Source organism: Semicossyphus pulcher, unplaced genomic scaffold, assembly GCF_022749685.1.
Source record: "Semicossyphus pulcher isolate SPU_LCO1_2020_fin unplaced genomic scaffold, fSemPul1.0.p SCAF_7, whole genome shotgun sequence".
In the NCBI taxonomy this organism is placed as follows: domain Eukaryota; kingdom Metazoa; phylum Chordata; class Actinopteri; order Labriformes; family Labridae; genus Semicossyphus; species Semicossyphus pulcher.
This window is the reverse complement of record NW_027211748.1, coordinates 16135350-16154080: the sequence shown is the minus strand read 5'-3', so window position 1 is coordinate 16154080 and position 18731 is coordinate 16135350. Positions and strand designations below refer to the sequence as shown.

The window sequence follows — 18731 nt, the reverse complement described above, 5'->3', positions numbered from 1 at the left end:
AATCACATTTTGTGATAGATGATCTTCGCCAAAATGTGGCCATTACCGCTAAGGCGATTGCTATTTTGATGCATAGATATCCTTATCGACTTGCCTGGAAAATTTAAATGAGATTTGAATTTTTCATGTACCTCCAAATGGCCGAGGCTGTTAACGTCTTGATTTCGATGTGTGAGCTTTGAGGGAGCCTGAGCGCGGTGACAAGAATACCTTAGCAGAGCGTAATTTCCAGCGAGTCCCTCCGTCATAGTCATACGAATAATTCATTCCCACAAGGATTGATACGTTAGCTCTTTTTTTGTGAACAATCAGGGACATATTGTACATTTTTTTTGCATCTTGTGTTGGTGCATCAGTCTTGAAATTGAATTGAACGTGTGCTTCATGTGTAAACTCCTTTCTGTTCCTGAATCACTCATTCAGACATACATTATTGTTGCACAGCCCCCCAAAGGCAAAGCATCTATTCACATTCAGCTGTATTTCTTCTATCCGTTAAAATTGGCTTCTAATTGTGACAAATTCTCCTTTTCGTGCGCCTGTTAGAAGAATTTCAGGCTGCTATTAACTCACTATTTTGCAGTCAGATGCTGCGGCAACAACATATAATTAAGAAGGAGAAAAAGCCTTCAGAGATTCCCTAATACTTCACCACATTCTCCACATTGTTGTTTTGTTCCTCTCGCCATTCAGTGGTCCAAATAAGCCACATTATCACAGTTGTGCTTTTTTTCCTCCAGGCGTTTCATTCATCAGCCGGCAATGTAATGAAGGTATTCTCTGAGCTTCGTTGGGTGCAAAGGCTTGAGGCCACTTCTCTCTCAAGGCTGCATTCTTTATTCTGCTGTTTTATGCAGCACAGAATAGATTTTTGTGTGTGTGTGAAAAAGTAGGAAGCTTTTTGTATTTTCTCTTTAGTAATATAAGAGCTTATTCAGTATTACTGAGAGATCCGCATCATGAGATATGTGTCTGACTTTTCAGAAGACAATAGTTAGCATCACGTCACAGACAGCTGTCTCTTAACAGGCTTAACAAAGTGTTTAACTAGCAACTAGTGAAGGTTGGGTGAAAGATGTGCATAGCCTGTATACAAAGATGGACGACATGACAGCTCCGTAAAAGTGAAGCCAAAACCTTTCGAGCGCCCCCTGCTGACTGGCTGCAGTATAGGTCATAAAGCCCGCCTCCTCCATGTTAACAGATGGGACATATAATCAAAATACACGCCAACATTCTTTTTCTCAAACATGGTTTCTGTCATTATAGTTATTTCTTATCATGCTGATTTATGTCCAAGTGTTCATTTTTCTGACGAGTTTACTTTTAATTAGTTATTTGATGCTGTAAAAAGGATGATTGACAGCTCTGTTGACAAATACGGCTCCTGCATCTGTTCCCAAATTTCAGAGTAGAGGAGGAACAGCGAGAGGAAACGTGTGTTCTGGTTAGCGGAAGTGGCTACGGCGGCTCCACCCGCCGATCTCTACTGCACAACTCTGTCTCCAAATGACGTCACCATCGCAAGATTGCAGCGCCCGTCACGGGGGCTATTTTGGTTTCAATTTCGTACAATGAGAGCAGATGGAGACGTGTCGTCCATATATATACATTCAGTGGGTTAGTGGTGCACATTCTTCAAAGGTAGTCTCATGGTCGCACTTGTTGTGAGGAATGTGCAATTCATGCCTTGTGTCTCCACGCAGCTGGTCAATTGTTGTTTAAAGTGAAGGGGAAAATTAAAAGCTGTTCAATCAAGACTCTGCTGTGAGCCTCTGAACTTCACTCAACACTTACTGTGTATTTTTTCCTTATTTTCCGCATTAACACTTGCCTCTGAGTGCCATGTCGCTTCTTGTTGACCTTCCTAGTCCTTGCAGTTTTTTGACAGAACCTTTCTCACCACCAGCCTCAACCTTGTCCAGTGTCACACTTACACACACAGATGACACGGTACATCAGGTCCCGGGGGTGCGAACCTGCGAACAGCAAGAAGCGAAATGCGAAGTTACTGTTGTGGTTTCCCCTCAGGTTGACCTGTCAACTCTGCCTGTGGCATGAGCTCTCCTGGGGGGCGGCATACCTCCACAAAAAGGGAGGAAAAAAACATATGCGATGAAGAGTGGATTGAAGACGGCAGCCAGAAAGTGAAAGAAACTGAAAGCCAAAGGGACAGAGGGAGAAAGCGTGTGCCTTTGAAGAGAACATCAGCAGGCGTCATGGCACTCAGGCAGACCCCACTCCTCCCTCCGCGCAGAGGACCCATCTCAGCAGATGAAAGCAGGAGCCTCTTTGAGGTGGCGCCCTAGCATTATCCCTGCATCCTGCATCAAGTAATTGAAAGACCTAAGAGTGTGGTAGGGGGCTTGAAGAAAAGGGGGGGTCTGGGGCTGAGTCATTCTTGCATCCTTTCTTTTGGACTTGCAGAAATAGGAAGAAAGAGCTGAATGATGGGAAGCGGAAATGGTGTTACCATTATAAGAGAGCTGCGGAGATGTGGGAACATGTAAAGGGTCTTTAACGCAATCAAACTAATTTTTAAACATTTTTTAATGTCCTGCCTTAATAAGAAAGCAGCTCAGCACATCCTGTATTCAGTTTGCAATTACTGATGCAGCTTTCATAATGGATGGAATGTGACACATAATATATGCAGGAGCCAGTGCGTCATGATGGCTTGTGTAGCTGCGGGTATCATAAAACCATCTTAAATTTGTAACTGGCCTGGTAACTGCCACATGGGGACCTAATGACGCAGAAAGGACATTTTCCCGTCTAATCTGCAGACTGGTTTTTTGGGGGGGGATGCTGAAGTGTGTTGTGTTGGAGAGAAGAAGGGACAGTAATATTTAATGTCTTCGAATGCTTGTGTTTGAGGGGGGATTGAATGAATGTGGGACGGTTTCAGAATGCGCTCAATGGATCAGAGTAATCTCGGTCAAATCAGTGTCAATGCTCTGTCTGCACGCGATTTAATCCCCTGTGTCATGACATTTAATATGTTGCACGGCATTTTGAGATGAATACATTTAACTACACTGCTGGTGAAGCCTTTATTTTCTTGATGACATTCACCTTTAAATTCCTGATGAAAAAAGCACAAGTGTCTGGGTATTTTCCTACATTTCTGAAGGGTTAGTTGCACCTTTGTCATCTCCTCTCCTAAAGGTCTCTCCCCCCTTGCTCCCCTCCATCCCCTCTCCCTCACTTCCTCTGCTTTCCCACTGGATGCAACAGAACACGGTTTCTCATTATCAGCCAGACTCCTCCCTCTCTTTGACTGGTGGTGGTGTTCCTCCTCCCTCCCTCTTGTGTTGAAGAGCTCGGCAGTAAGCGTTAATCCCGGATTGAGCTGCCCTGCCGTCTGCATCCCGTTGTTGCTGGGAGAGCATGGCACGGCTCCAGGACCCCTGTGCTCACACAGGAGAGAAGTGAGCGCATGAGAGAGAGAGACAGATAGAGAGAAGAGAGGGAGAACAGGAAAGAGGTACATTTGGGATGTTTCACGACTGCCACAGCTGCTTGAGCACAGCACTGCACTGAGTGTTATTGAGTTTCAGTCACACACACTCTCTCATATAAACAAGGGAGAAAAAAAAAAAAAGGGAAGCATGACGCCGGGTTTTTTTCAGCTGTGGGTGCAAAAGTGAGGGAAGAAACGAGGAAACCTCGGTCACGTCCTGGGTTCCACCACATCGCAACATCTCTCCACTCGGTGTTGCGTCCTCCTCGCCGCTCACACTTAAGAGGGATTAAACTTTTCTTTTTCATCTCCTGTTGGCACATTCGGAAGCCGTTGACATGGAGTCTCCCACCAAAGAGATCGAGGAGTTTGAAAGCACGGCCCTGAAGTACCTCCAGCCCGAACAGATAGAAAAGATCTGGCTCCGGCTCCGTGGACTGTGAGTATATGCACTTTTAATGCTTTCAACAAGTGTGTGTGCGGCAATACTGTGACTGTGTATGTGTGTGAGCTTCTGTGTGAGCTACAGTTCTATTTGAATTAAGCTTTTATATATTTTTATAGTCAATTATGTATGATAATCTATCATAAAAAGTGCATTTTATTCATTAATAGAGATTAAAAAAGAGACAGGAAAGAGCTTGGATTTTTCATAATAAAAGCCTGGTTACAGTAAGTTCACATAACACTAATTTTGTTTACATCATTTGCAAGTTGCATCGTGTGTGTGCAAAACAGGTAGATTGATAAAAAGTCAAGCCTCAACTAAAAGAATTAGAAACACACACACACACGTGAACATATAAATTTGAATCCCTAAAACCAAACAGCTCTGAGCGACTTCCTTTGAACTCTTTGAACAATTCATTGGACAGCAAGACAGAAAGGGAACACACATCAGAGCTGGAGGGTTAACAGAGGGAGGGTTGCTCACACTTTCAACCTTATTGCATGTCTTTTTTTAAGTCAGTTACAGTTCCCTCTTTTGTACTCCCCTGCACAAAACTCTGCAAAAGTAGAGGATATGATGCTATGCTGGGTGCAGAAGCCCTTTTTGTGTTGCATTTTCAGCACCTGTTGTGCTGCAGAATTATGATGCAACACGAGTTTACTTTAGTTGCAATATTGAGCCTGAAGGAAATTCCTCTCACATATATTGCTTTCTCCTATTATTCACCTATTGCCTCTCTCCCCCGCCAGCATCACCCCTCTATTTTCTCCCACTTTTTTCAACATTATAATATTACCGTCTCTCATCCCCCGACCAATCAACACCTCTGTGACCTTTCGCCCTGAAGAGAAAGCCCCGCACACTGCGAATGAAAGTGTGAAATTTTCTTTTTCCCATTCTCAGTTCATCTTTCTAAGCACGGGGAAGAAGGCAGAGGTGGAGGTGTTGCTGGGGGTGGGGGTTGTGTTTAAAAAAAAAAATACTTTAATGACACTGCTGCAGGTCTGGAAGAAATGCAGTTTCCTCCTGCGCCACTTCGACTGAGTGAATGAACCATGCATGAGGGTGCAGTTCATCTATCAGCTCTCCTCTCCTCCCCCATCACTCTTTTATATTTTTAGATATTTTCATTCCATGGTGTTTCATTTCTTCCATGATTAGTCATTGTTTCTCTCTGCTGTGTCAGAAGCCTAATTTGCTGGCCCCCCCGCACCTTCATCCTCTGCCACATTAAGTTTCCTCGGGTGGCTTCATCGTCTCTCCCATCCGGCCACCGTCAAAAATCCCCCATCATACCCATCTGTCTTTTTGGATATTTGATGGATAGTGAGTCAGATGAGTTTAAAAAGGGGTGGAGATGGAGGGTGGGGGGGGTTTGTTGTGTTGTTGGTTTTTTTCATCATCACTACGCTGCCGTCTGCTGGGTGCTCTGAGGGCTCCTGTTGCGTGTCAGAGATCACATTAGCCTTTAATCTCACAAAGAGCCTCCGTCTGAAGGGAGAGGGGGCTCCGACTGACAGGCAGCCCCCACAGATGTTGACACTGCACACAGTGTATGTTGTGCGTTTAATAGGGTGGGATCAACAGGATATATGTGCGTGTGTGTGTGTGTGTGTTAAAGGTTAGCTGTGCATGTGCTTGTGTGGATGATATAGATTGGATGTGCGTTTAAGAGTGTACATGTCAGTTTGGTGACATTTACTGTATGTGCTGCCAGCTTATCCGAGGAGATTTGTTTGGCAGCTGTGTGTGTGTGTGTGTGTGTGTGTGTGTGTGTGTGTGTTAGCTGAATGGCGCTCTCTGGCACAGCATATACTCCACAGAGTGCACCAATCATCCAAGGATAGACAGCGAGAGCATTTGCTGTGGACCGTTCTCCCTCTGCTCCACCTTCAGTGACGCAGTGTGGAGCCTGCTGACAGCGGCTGATGGAGGCATGAACAGCGCGTTGTCTTTTATTACTTCCCTCTGACAAATGGCCCCTTTATGTTTTTGCATTGGCGAATGAATTCCAATAGATTTCCATTGATGAATTAGATCACCGCGACACACCCGACCTCTCCGTCACCCATTGATTAATGGAAATCAATGAATTATTTAATCACTTGATCAACAGTTCATAACAGAGAGCTCCCTGAAGGGAAGGATTTGGCCCAAGGAGGATCAAGGTGACTGGATGACACACATGACTTTTGAGGCTCTTCCCAAGAAAAAATAAAAGATAAAACAGGCTTTTGAATTGACCCTTCGCGAAGTCACGCCCCCCTTGGTTACTGTTGCTATGCCTGTAAAGCTTACGCATCGGCATGTAAATAGTATGCCGTTTTCAACTATTAACAGTGAGAGATGTGAAGGGAAAAATAGTTCCCAAATATCAGAGAGAAGAAAACAGAAAGGACAACAGTATGCAGTTGGAAGCTACTTCCACAATATAATTGGTCAGCAGAGTGTTGAGAATGAAGAGGACATAAAAATCAAGGCAAAAGCTCACCAATCCCAATGCAAGCCTCAGGCCAATTACATATAGGAACAACAAGGTTCCTGCACAGCAGGGTAAGTCAATATATTGTTTTATTTTAAGTTAATGTTTAGTTATGACTCCCTATAATTTTCATTATCTAATATGTTTTAGCCATAGACTGTATAAAAAGATGGACGACATGACAGCTCCCTAAAAGTGAAGCCAAAACATCTCTATCGCCCCCTGCTGACCGGCTGCAGTATAGGTCATAAAGCCCGCCTCCTCCATGTTAACAGATGGGACATGAGTCAAACTATAAAATCAAAATACACGTCAAATTCATTCTTCTCAAACATGGTTTCATTCATTATTTGATGCTGTCAAAATGATGATTGACAGCTCTGTTGGCAAATACGGCTCCTGCAGCCAATCTGTTCCGAATTAGCAAGTTTCCATAACTGTGAACGTCTGCTTCAGACCAACACAAGAAGTTGTTCTGCTGTTAAACACGCTAGCTTGCGGGATCTTTGCTGTTTTTTCGGTAAGTGAAGTGTGTGTTTTGGTTAGCGGATGTGGCTACGGTGGCTCCACCCGCCGACCTCTACTTTGCAGCCTCTGGCTCCAAATGACGTCACCATCGTAACATGGCAGCGTCTATCACGGGGGGTATTTTGGCATCACTTTCGTACAATGAGAGCAGATGGAGACGCCTCGTCCATCTTTATATACTGTCATTGGTTTTACCCATTGCTAGCAAAACTAAATTACCCCACTCTTCATTTTGTTTAAAGCGGGTCAGGATATTGCCCGCATATTGTGGGCTTGAGCCAATTAATATCCAACCGTCTTTGTTCGCTAACATGCTAACCGAGCCACATTAGTTAACGTCTTAACTTGGAGCAACCAAAGGAGTTTTTGATGATCTGGTCTTCCACAATTTATAATCCATGTCCGACATCTCTCCTCCAGTTTTTGGCTTTAGAAAAGCTAAAAATATGACACCCTCCTCTAAACTTTGAGGATCTCTGCTGTCGAATTTACGGCATCTCTCCTGGTTCTGAAAGCTTGACAGCCCTCCTGCCTAGTTACGGTTGCTAACGTAGGATTGGACAGTAGCCGTTCAAGGGAGGGGCTTAGCGAAGGGTCAATTAATATAAAACATCCCTTTTGCTTAACAACTCCTCTGTGACCTTTATTATAACAATAATTCCTGGAATTTCCGTGACCTCTTTCAACCCACATCCTCATTATGCCGGGGACATCGCATGAAAGCCGGCTAATTAGAAGAGGCTTTGTGTTGTTGACACACACATTTACATGTAAAGCAAGCTCAGTGAGGGAGGGGAGGGGGGTGATATAAAGGGTGATATAAAGGAGGAGAGACCTTCTGATTCCCTTTTTATTTAGTTATCCACGGTGCCCCTTTCTTCAAAAGATTCCCTCCTCCTCCTCTCTCTTTACATAATTCACTCTTTCCCCCCCCCACTACTCATGGGGGAACACTCACCATTTCTTAACAGAGACTAACTTCCTGAGCTTGCACTTTTACGCTGAGCTCTAAGAAAGATTGATACAGAAAACGAGTGAGAAACAAATCAAGCTAAGTGCTGTGAATTCTGCCTGACTAGAATTTTAATCGACGTCTGTTGTCGAGCAGCAGTGGGTCCATCCCTCCCTCCACTCCGCTATTATGAGTGCCTCAAGTGAGTGTGTGTAGCTTTTAGAGCCACGCTGGTATCTCTACATGGAGGTGTGGGTGTGTTTTAGGCCAAATGTTAGGGTAAGTGATAGTAGGTGTGTTTCACTTTAATGTGACTGGTTAGGTTCCTGGTGTGTGTGTGTGTGTGTGGGATGTCATGGAATGAGGTGATGTGTGTGTGTTTGCATCTCATTAATATCAATATCAATAAGTGACTCTCTTAAATCCCTCATCTGTATACATGTGCAAGTGATTGTAAGCATTAGCATTGTTTTAAATGTACCATGTGGATGATGTGGGGCTGCATGTTGGTGCAGTGGTTTGTGCCGTTGCCTCACAGCTAGAAGGTCCCTGGTTCAAATCCCGATTCAGATGTAATGTTTGCATGTTCTCCCTGTGCATGCTCTGGCTTCCTCACACAGTCCAAAGGCATGCTCGTTAGGTTCAGTGGTGACTCTAAAATTTCCCAAAGGTGTGAGTGTGAGCGTGAATGGTTGTCTGTGTCTCTGTGTCACTCCTGTGATTGACTGATGATCAGTCCAGGGTGTGTCCCGCCTCTCGCCCAATGAAAGCTGGGATAGGCTCCAGCCTCCCCACTACCCTGACACGCGGTATAGATAATGGATGGATGGATATGAATGATACCACACTTTTAATCCAGTAACAACAAAAACCTGCTTGCGTTGTTTTATTATTTGGATAATGTATTATATCTGTATTCCCACCTTAAGGCCACCTGTCCTTCTGTAGGTGCGCATTCATGAGATGTGGTCAATTTGCATAATCAATACCTGAAATAGCTGAATAAGACTCCTTGTTCCACTCGGTCTGCAGGCAGGTTTTCTTTAGAGAATTGTACCCAAAGAGCTAGAAAAAGAATGAATGTTTTTATGTAAAGTTAGATCCTAAAAAGCATTTTACAAAAATGGTTTGTAATTTAGACGTAAGGTAGTCAAGGGGACATGACAGAGGCGGACATATACAAGGGATGTTACACTGTCAGGTGCGACAGAGCATATAACTGGACCTGCATAAATGCTGCGGTTGGATGCAGAGCATTATTTGATGTACTGAACTCTGCCGGTTTATAAAATCATGCACATGTAAAGACATTAGGTAGAATACTTTGTCATTGCACAAATGTACAACCAAATCTCACTGCATCTCCTCTCAGTGGTAAAGGTTAAACCAAAACAGGAAACACAAGTTAAAAACAACAACAAGTATTTACACTGCACAACAGTAATAAATAGTCAGTTAATTGCACTTATTCATGATTAATTGCACTCTGCCCAATATTTAACTGTCAACAAAAAGAATGGACACAGACACCCCCTTCGTAGAGAGCAGAGCTGCTGCGTACATGAGCGCTGCCATCTTGCCCGAGCCTATTATGAGGATTTCATCATGAATGGAATAAACATTTCTCATTGAATTTATTTATTCATTAAGTTCCACTATCACATTGTAACTCCAAGTACTTTCAGAATGAGGTAAATCAAATCAGTTTTTCCCTTTTGAGAGGAGGCAGGCTGTGTTTACACGACTTGTACGACAGGTCATGATCAAAGATGAATTTCGTTCAAGCTTGTGATAAAAATATGTTGAAGTTTCTGATCTCTTACATCACTTGCATGTGCCAAGAGCAAATCACCTGTATGTGTGGTTCTTGTATGAGGTCCAGTGTCTTTTATTTCTGTCTCTTCAGGTCAAGTTATGTCGAAAAAACGGTTCCAACACACATCACATGATTAACATTTCAGTTGATGCCTCACAGTCTTCATGTCTTTTTTTCCTTTGTCAGGCGCAAGTACAAGAAGACGTCCCAGAGGTAAGACCTGCTGCTGGGACTCAGGACCTTTACACACACCTATTCCTCCCATCTCCTCCTCCTCCTCCTCCTCCTCCTCCTCTCTCTCCTACTCATCTTTTATTCCTGGACTTCCTCCCACTCTCTGACACCCATGCACTTGTTGCTTGCCTACCTGTGTTTTCTTCTCTCATATTCATTGTAACTTGTCTTTCAAAGCACTTTGTAAGTCATGAAAGTGCACTTTGAATAAAAGTTGTAATTGTTTCATTATTATCCCTTTTTTTTAATCCACATTAATACCTGAGAGCAACAGACCTTAGCTTAACTAATCCAAGACACCTTGTCACAGTTCATCCTTTTGCTTGTGCTTGCTTTCTTTTGTTATGTCAAGAGTCAGCCCAACATATTTCCCACATAACCAGCACCCTGACATATAGAAATTATACTGCTATACTATACAATTTATAGACCTCTAAAGCTTGACAAACTTGAATGCTACATGCTTGCTATTTTCTTTATTATGAAACTTTCATTTGTTTAGCTGTGCCTGAGATGCTCGGGGGAAATCAGGACCTCCATTCACTAAGACTTAAACGCATTTATTTACAAGCACGAAAGCAGGGTTTAATTAATACCACTGGATGAGTGGGTAAGATTTAGGTATCATTTGCTCACAGTGTTTCTGTATTGATAGCTGTAGGACCCAGGAGGCCTCATAAGACTGTGTGAACTGCATCTAGGAAAATGACAACTTTTGTACACCAATATTTTGTCTGCTGTCTGATTTAATAGTCAAACCATGCAAGTGATTTTGTGCTAAGTTGTTAATCTTGCAGCTCTAAGGTAATATCATGCCGACCTGGCTTGTAAGGCCATTACAAGGTGGGCTGAGATTAATTAAATGGGCAACAAAGGGACAAGAACACATGCGGACAGGAGGTCAAAGGAATCAGTAGTGAAGGGGGGGAATTAGAGTGGAGATAATGTGTGAGAGTGTGATTAAACAAAGTAAGGGGAAGATCTGAAGACGAACTAAAGCTGCAACGTATCAAAATGTGTGCCTGCAGGGAAGATGAGAGAGAGACTGTTGGTAACACCAAGGTCTTCTCCACCAGTCACAATCATAGACTGTATAAAAAGATGGACGACATGACAGCTACCTAAAAGTGAAGCCACAAAATTCGGAGCGCCCCCTGCTGACTGGCTGCAGTATAGCTCATAAAGCCTGCCTCCTCCATGCTAACAGATGGGACATGAGTCACACTATAAAATCAAAATACTTTTGATAATTTTGATAGTTAGCTATTATCATGCTGATTTACGTCATAGTGTTCATTTTTCTGACAAGTTTATTTTTAATTAGTTATTTGATGCTGTAAGAAGGATGATTGACAAATACGGCTCCTGCAGCAGAGTAGAGGAATGACAAGAGGAGACGTAACTAAAACAACCTCTACAGTCATTGAAGTTTCCTTATCTGTGAATGTTAACTTCAGACCAACACAAAGAAGCTGTTCTGCTGTTAAATACGCCGGCGTGGGGGATCCTTGCTGTTTTTTTCAGCAATTTAGTTGTGTCTTTTGGTTAGCGGCTACGGCGGCTCCACCCGCGATCTCTACTGCGCAGACTCTGGCTCCAAATGACGTCACCATTGCAAGATGGCAGCGCCTATCACTGGGGCTATTTTGGCTTCAGTTTCGTACAATGAGAGCAGATGGAAATGTGTCGTCCATCTATATATACAGTATTCATTGGTCATGACACACTGCCACACCCACCTCTCTCAAAACTTAGTTTAATAAGAATGAAAAAATGCATTCAATCAAATCACCTTTCTTTAAATGTACTTTCAATACATTTAGAGGACAAAAGGATTACGAACTGGGCTTTGATGCACTGTTAGTAAGCCTGTAACTAAAGCAGTTTAACGTGGTACTCACTGTGATGTCCGTGAGGCATTTTCAGGAAAAAGCTTAACCCAAGATCAAGATAATATGGACAGACAAATCCTGTAAAGATCAAAACAAACAATGCTTTAGCTGCTTTGTCTGTGACACTCAAGCCCGAGTCCATGTTTGCTTTGAGCCAACGCATTTAAAAACAGGTCACATTTATCATTTATTTATTCAACAATGCAAGTTATTTCCTACGACAGTTTGCCACTGCAGCTTATAGTAAACAGGAGTAAATAGTGTGTTTGTTGGGCACTGTTTTGGGACATGCGTTGATACACATTTGGTGCTCCAGTGAGTATTTTCTAGGGCAGGACGTTGTACATGGGATTGACTCAAAATAAACTACACTTCCCATGTTTATCAAAATGAAGGGACATGTCACATGTCATGTGTGGCTCAGGGATGTTTTTGGAGCTCAATGGCAGAGAGGGACAAGCAAAACAAGTCTTTTGCTACATGTTGCTGGTTATTGTATTTGTAGTTGGATTTTTTGACAATAAGAAATAATAGAATATCACTAGTCCTATCTTTTAAGGGCCTAACAACAATTTTGTTTTATTATTCATATATATCAATTTTGCTTTATTATTTATATATATCATTTTCAAGTCACAAAAACCTAGAATAATAATTCTCTTTGTGACAGCTCAGTCAATAACCAATGCTGCGTACAATTTGGTGAATGCATCATCATAAACGGTGTTAACTAGAAGAAAATTGCTCCACAAACAAAAACAAGAATAGTTCTGCACTAGCAGCACTCTAATGCAGTTTTATGGCATTTTCCTGTGAACTGCCGCACAGTTAGAGTAATTGAACGAAACTCTCGTCATGCTCCTTATTGGCTCAGCGTGTGGTCCTTCAGAGTGATATGGAGCTAGCTGTGCGAAACTCTCGATCTCTCTCTCCGCCGCTGTCTCTCTGCCTCTCTCGCTCTCTCTGCTGGGTGGGTGAGTTCCTGTGTGGAGGAGCCGGGTGATTGACAGCTCCATATGTGTCTGTGTAATTACAGCCGGGCTAATTGGCAGAGAGGAACACTGGGACATTGTCATTACTGACACACCAGTACAACCCCTCACACACGCAGATGGAGGGAAAGATAGCCCTCTTCACAGAGGGAGGGATGGGCGATGGAAGAGTGTGTGTTTGCTTGTATGGGATGTATGTAAAGAGTTAAGAGGCAGAAAGACTGTAAAGAAAGGTCTGTGTAGGCCTTTGTGTGCTTTATGTGGGTTTGGTGTTGGTAGTCGGGGAAACAGTTTCCCTGTTACTGTGATGGTTTCTGATCACATGGTCTTTATTGTGCTCTTCTAACAATTCTCTAAGCCACGCCCCCCTTAGTTACTGTTGCCGTACTTCCATTCTAGCACAGCACATAAGCAGTTTACATTGATTACGATGTCAGATATACCACTTGATATTTAAATGGTAAAAAAACAATGGGTCTTTGATTTAGAATGAATGCTTCTTGATTCCATTGTTGATGCAATCACTGATTTTTGGCAACTGAAATTACAACTGTCAACCCGAGGCTTGGCTACCATTGTTGTTGACTCGATCGCCGCTGTCACCTTGGGTATTTGGGAGTTGGGAAAAAACAGTTTCGCCTTTAATGTTATCTGTATAACTCACTGTTTGGCTAGCTAGCTAAGCTTGCTAAGTAGCATTAGCTTGTCATGGTTGGAAGATTCAAGGGTTGACCGTCACTTTAAGCACAATGAGGGTAATAGAGACTGATCTCAGAAGTGCTGTTTACCTATAGGGTGTTCATGTTTTATCCAACAGATATTGCTGGTGTAAAACTCACTATGTGGCTAGCTAGCTAAGCTTGCTAAGAAGCATTAGCTTGTGATGGTTGGCAGCTTCAAGGGTTGAATGCCACTTTAAGCATATTGAGGGTGATGAAGACACATCTCGGACGTGATGTTTACCCAACGGATGTTCATGTTTATCCAACAGATGTCGCTGGTGAGCTCTGCAACAGCGATACCTAACGTTATGTTTCTAACCAAGCTCCCCCACTGTGACTTTGGCCCGGCAGTGTCAACCTAGGCCCGGCAGTGTCAACCTAGGCCCGGCTGCCCACCGGGCTTGCAATACATTCGCTATAACCCTGCATAGTGTGCTAATGAAGCGCTAACCCTAATGCTGGGTTAGTTTACTTTGGTAGAAAGCTTGGTAGCCATGCTTACGTTAGCTTACTTTAAAGCAGTCTAATCCATTGCTTACACCTGTGCTTCTGTTTTTGTGTGTGGAAAGGCCAAAAGGTCGTTGCACACCTTTCGACTTGTGGATAAATCCATAGCTCGACAGAGCTACCATGCCTTTTTAGGATTGCTAAGCTCTGATTGGACATTGTGAAGAGGATGAGTTTGCTGAACATTCAATTCAAAGTGTCTTTGACAAGCTTCTTTTTAATCTTGCGCCTTTGAATGTGCCACAGAGCAATTTGTTTCTATCCATTTGCCGAGGAAGAAAAAAAGCACTCTTTCTTTAAAAAGCATTGATCAAGTAAGCACCGCCGTTTACACCGATTATTCACCAACAAAGCAACAAGAGGATCGTTAGAGCATCTCTTTGACAGGCGTCTGAATGCTGCACTAAATGAAACAGGCTTTTACTTTCGCCTGTAAATACGCTACAGCGGTCACTCCTTGAAACCCAGCTTTTAAAGCTTGAAGTGTTTTGCCATCTGATCCAGGCGAGCCTCCAGCCTTAAATGGCCTCATGCAGTCTGCCCAGTTGCCAACGCTGTTGAGTTTGTGTGTGTGCCTGTGTGTTTATGTGAGACTTTTAGTGTATCCTGTCTCTCTCCCAGGCCTGCTGTTTGTTCAGATTGCAGTCTTGGAAGCTATGCAGGGCTACAGTTCATGTTTTCAGTGGCAGAAATGACTCAGGCATCTACAGCCTACGTCTCCTCCTCTTTGCTCCAGTCTTCACACACTCCTCTGAGTGTTTGTAAATATGTATTTGTGCATGACAGAAGTATTAACATTCAGGGGCAGTGTCTCTGTTTGTTTGTGCATAAATCCTGATTTAATTATGCCCTGTGTTGTTTTCCGCACTCTGTTGCAGAGCTGTTTTTGAGTCGTTTTGGGCCAAGTCCAAGTCTTTTGTCAGTTGGGATTAGTACAAGTCGAGCCTTAATTAAAATCATGTCTTGAGCCCTTAAGGCTAAGTTCAGGTCAAGTCACATGTCATTATACACAGAACTTTGGGACTGGGGCTACATTTCTCTTGCACTCAATATGAAGTTATGTTTTGGGATGTCGGGACTCAGTGCAAGTCGATTCTCAAGATCTCATGTTTCAGACTCAAGTCAGAGTTCATGTTCAGTTGTATAGAGCATCTACAAGACAGGAAGTAAGTGTTTTTCTGGAGGCAGCAATGGAAGAAATTTCCACCTGTAGAAACTCAAACTTTGTAAACTAATGTCGAGATAAACATCTCAGCACTGGCCCCAAGAGTGGAAAACTCTTGTAGGTGTAGGCTACTATTGAGGGCACTGAGGTCACATATTATGTACGTTTTGGGAACCGTGGAAGAATTTGTAATCCACAGTATAAATATGCACACGAAAGTATTTAATAAGCCAGTTCTATTATTGTTAGACTCAGCATATTTAAATTTAACAGCTTTTGAAGGGCGGAAAAAAAGTCAGTGCTCCTCCTCCAGGATTGCATTCCTGAAGACGGTGTGTACCAGTCGTTAATCTGAAAAACAAGATTTACAGAAATGAAATGAAAAGTTGAAATAATGGCTAAAGTATGAAAAATTAAGGTAGGTAATTTGACGATGACATCAACCACACCCTTATCATCACTTAGACGGTGCTTATGGGCAGGGGTGTAAAGAGTACTGAAATAATAAAGTAGAAGTACTCTTACTTAACTGAAAGTGTACTCAAGTAAAAGTAAAAGTACGTGTGTAAAAAAGGAGTCAAGTGAAAGTAAAAAGTAGCTCACTTAAAAAGTACTCAAAGTAAAAGTTACTTAGTCAGATAATCAACACATTTTGCCATGGTTACATTTCACATGCATCCTAGTTAGTTTGTGTTATTGTGTGGTGTTTTAAAGGGTCAGTTCAGTTCAGAACTAACATGTGTAATGAGGCAGCGGTAGAACAGCAAGTCCCGTGTTCTGCGAGGTAAAAATACTGTTTTTGTAAATGGAGTCTGGTGGCTTTGAAGAGATCAATCTAACGGCTGTTCTTTCTAGCTCGCAATATCCTTTGATAAATATTTTACTCAGTGATGGATGGATGTACAATTTAGTGAATTACTTTACTTTATTTAAAACATAGGCTACTTAAGTAAAAGTAAATTAACTGACTTCGAAACTTACTCAAAGAAAGTACAAATGCATGCTCAGGCAAACAAACACATGTTCCTATCTATTCCTAACACTTTAGATTTTGCTTGTGTTTCTGAAAGGTCTGAAAAACGAGCTCCACCAGCCTTCGACGTGTGGAGAAATCCAAAGCTTGACAAACCTTCTGCGGTGCCTAGTTACAGTCGCTAAGCTGTGATTGGACGGTTAGGGGATGGGTTTTGCGAACAATTCTAAATGACAAATCTCTACTTAATCAGCCAACACATTGATCAGCAGCACCACTTACAGCCATTATTCAGCAACAAAGCAACAAGTAGACGGTTAGTGCATCTATTGACAGGCGTCTGAATGCTGCACTGAATGAAACAGGCTTTTATACTTTGGCCTGTCAACATGCTTCAGAGGTCACTCCTTGTTGCCTGGATTTTAAAAGCTTTAAGTGTTTGGCCATCTGATCCCGGCGAGCCTCCAGCCTTAAAAGGCCTCATGTTGTCCGTATTGTTGCCAACTCTGTCTCCCGTCTCTCTCCCAGGACTGCTGTTTGTTCAGATTGCAGTCTTGGACGCTGTGCAGTGCTACAGTTCATGTTGTCAGGGGAAGTAATGACTCAGGCTGCTCAGGCATCTACAGCCTACGTCCCCTCTTTGCTCCAGTCTTCACACACTCATTCTGTGTTTGTAAATATGAGCTCAAACAGGACAGACGTTTAGAGATCCGCATGCAGCGCGCCTGTTTGTGCGTGGATAATATATACAGTAGTTAGGTTAAGTCGTGAAGTTTAAACATTAAAATACCAACAGATGGATGATTGGATGAAGGAAATCAACACATTAACACAGCGGTAAGAAAAAGCGACGGAGAGGAGGACAGCTCTCGTCAGGATGAGAGTCGGGAGGGGAAGTGGAAGTCTTTGCTTAATGTCAGTAATCAGGGAGCAAATCTTCCAGGGCATTGGCTGCCTTTCAAGAACAGCCCATTAGATGCCATTACAAAAGCCTCTCTGTGTCTCTTCTCTGCGGTTTGGGACCGTTTGTCAGTCATCACAGCTATGGGCTGTTTATTGGAGATGATTCATTTGGCGCAACAATGCATACCGTTGGGTTTGGATTAGCAGGCTATGAAACAAACACAATCCCATCATGTACAAACAAACTAATAATGTTGTTGTTGAGCAATAAGGCCAGAAATGACCACGGCATGAAGACGATCAGAGAATGAAGCAGAGAATGATGGCCACTTTAACAATCGGTTAAAAGACAATAAGTAGAAGCCACACTCGATAAACATTTAAGATGCTGAGTATTAATCCCACACATGATGACTGATGACTACCAGTATTTTAATTGCTTTTAATGTAGTATTTAAATCATAACAGTTAGGGCAGCAGTTGTGCCATCTAATTAAATGCTCATTAAATGACACCTCCCTTATTTCTTCAGCTTTTCCTTTTTTCTACTATATCAAATGATTAAATTGACTTACTCTTATGCCTCTCTTTCGACTATTTCTTTCCTTATTGATTTTTTTTTAAAGACATATTTTTCTGTGCAAAACTCCTGACACGCCGACTGCATAGCAAAGAGAAGAAAAGAAATACAAAGCCTTTGTTTTTTTTTCATCCTTTATCCCGAGCTTTCCCTGGCTAACATTTAACTTTTTTCTAACTGCCTAACTTGAATGTTTTGTATGCGAGTAGCGAACTCTTTGGTTATCATCCCTGTTTAAGAATCCATTCCTGTTTTTATCAGAGCATTGCTCCACATTCTTATCTTATTCTTCCTAGATTCAATTTAAGGTCCTTGTTGTCATTTCTAAAGCCCTGCACGATCCAATGTCTGTGTACATCTCTGACCTGCTCCATACATCACCAGTAGATCCCTCAGGTCTACTAGTCGTCCCTCGTGTCCAACTGAAAACAAAAGGTGATCGTGCCTCTAAATTTGTGGCTTCAACACTTTGGAACAATCTACAGGCGGCTGTGGCGCAGTGGTAGAGTCGATCGTCTCTCAATTGCAAGGCTGGCTTTTGATCATCTCGTGTCATTTTGCACATTTGTAGCTGTTATGATTGTTATTATTATAGTAACGTTTTGTAAAGCAGATTGCGACTTTGCTGTACTAAATAAACTTTACTTACTACTTGCATGTAGAGAAAAACTTTCGAAGCAGTGCCATTACCAGTTGAACTGATTATTCTGCTAAATATTCAGCAGTGAATATTATGCAGAGGATATTTTCCATGGGTAGTTAAGCAGAGCTGTGTTGTTTTCTCGCTGTGCTGTAGCTGATCATGAAATGCCACCTACACTCCCCGTTAATCACTCACATGGTGAGCACACGAACTACAGAACCTCTACAACCTTCGGCAGCTCTGTCACAACTGCTGTTGAGATATGAAACAGATAACATGAACAGAGGCTCAGTCCTCGACGCAGAGGTCCTGGGTTTGACTCCAACCCTGAGTTCTTTGATGCATGCCATCCTCCGTCTCTCTTCCCATATTTCCGACTCAGTCCACTGTCCTATCAAAATAAAGGTTAAAAACATAATCGAGGAGTC

The 18731-nt window shown here is 42.6% G+C and overlaps 1 protein-coding gene across 1 annotated transcript in view; it reads left to right on the top strand.

Moving 5' to 3' along the window:
• Positions 1 to 18731, top strand: part of pde1cb (phosphodiesterase 1C, calmodulin-dependent b) — a 111630-nt gene that overhangs the window by 34071 nt on the left and 58828 nt on the right. The window contains exon 4 of the mRNA XM_069684430.1: positions 9879 to 9905. Coding sequence (XP_069540531.1) covers positions 9879 to 9905 — 27 coding nt within the window. The remainder of the gene's footprint in view (positions 1 to 9878; positions 9906 to 18731) is intronic.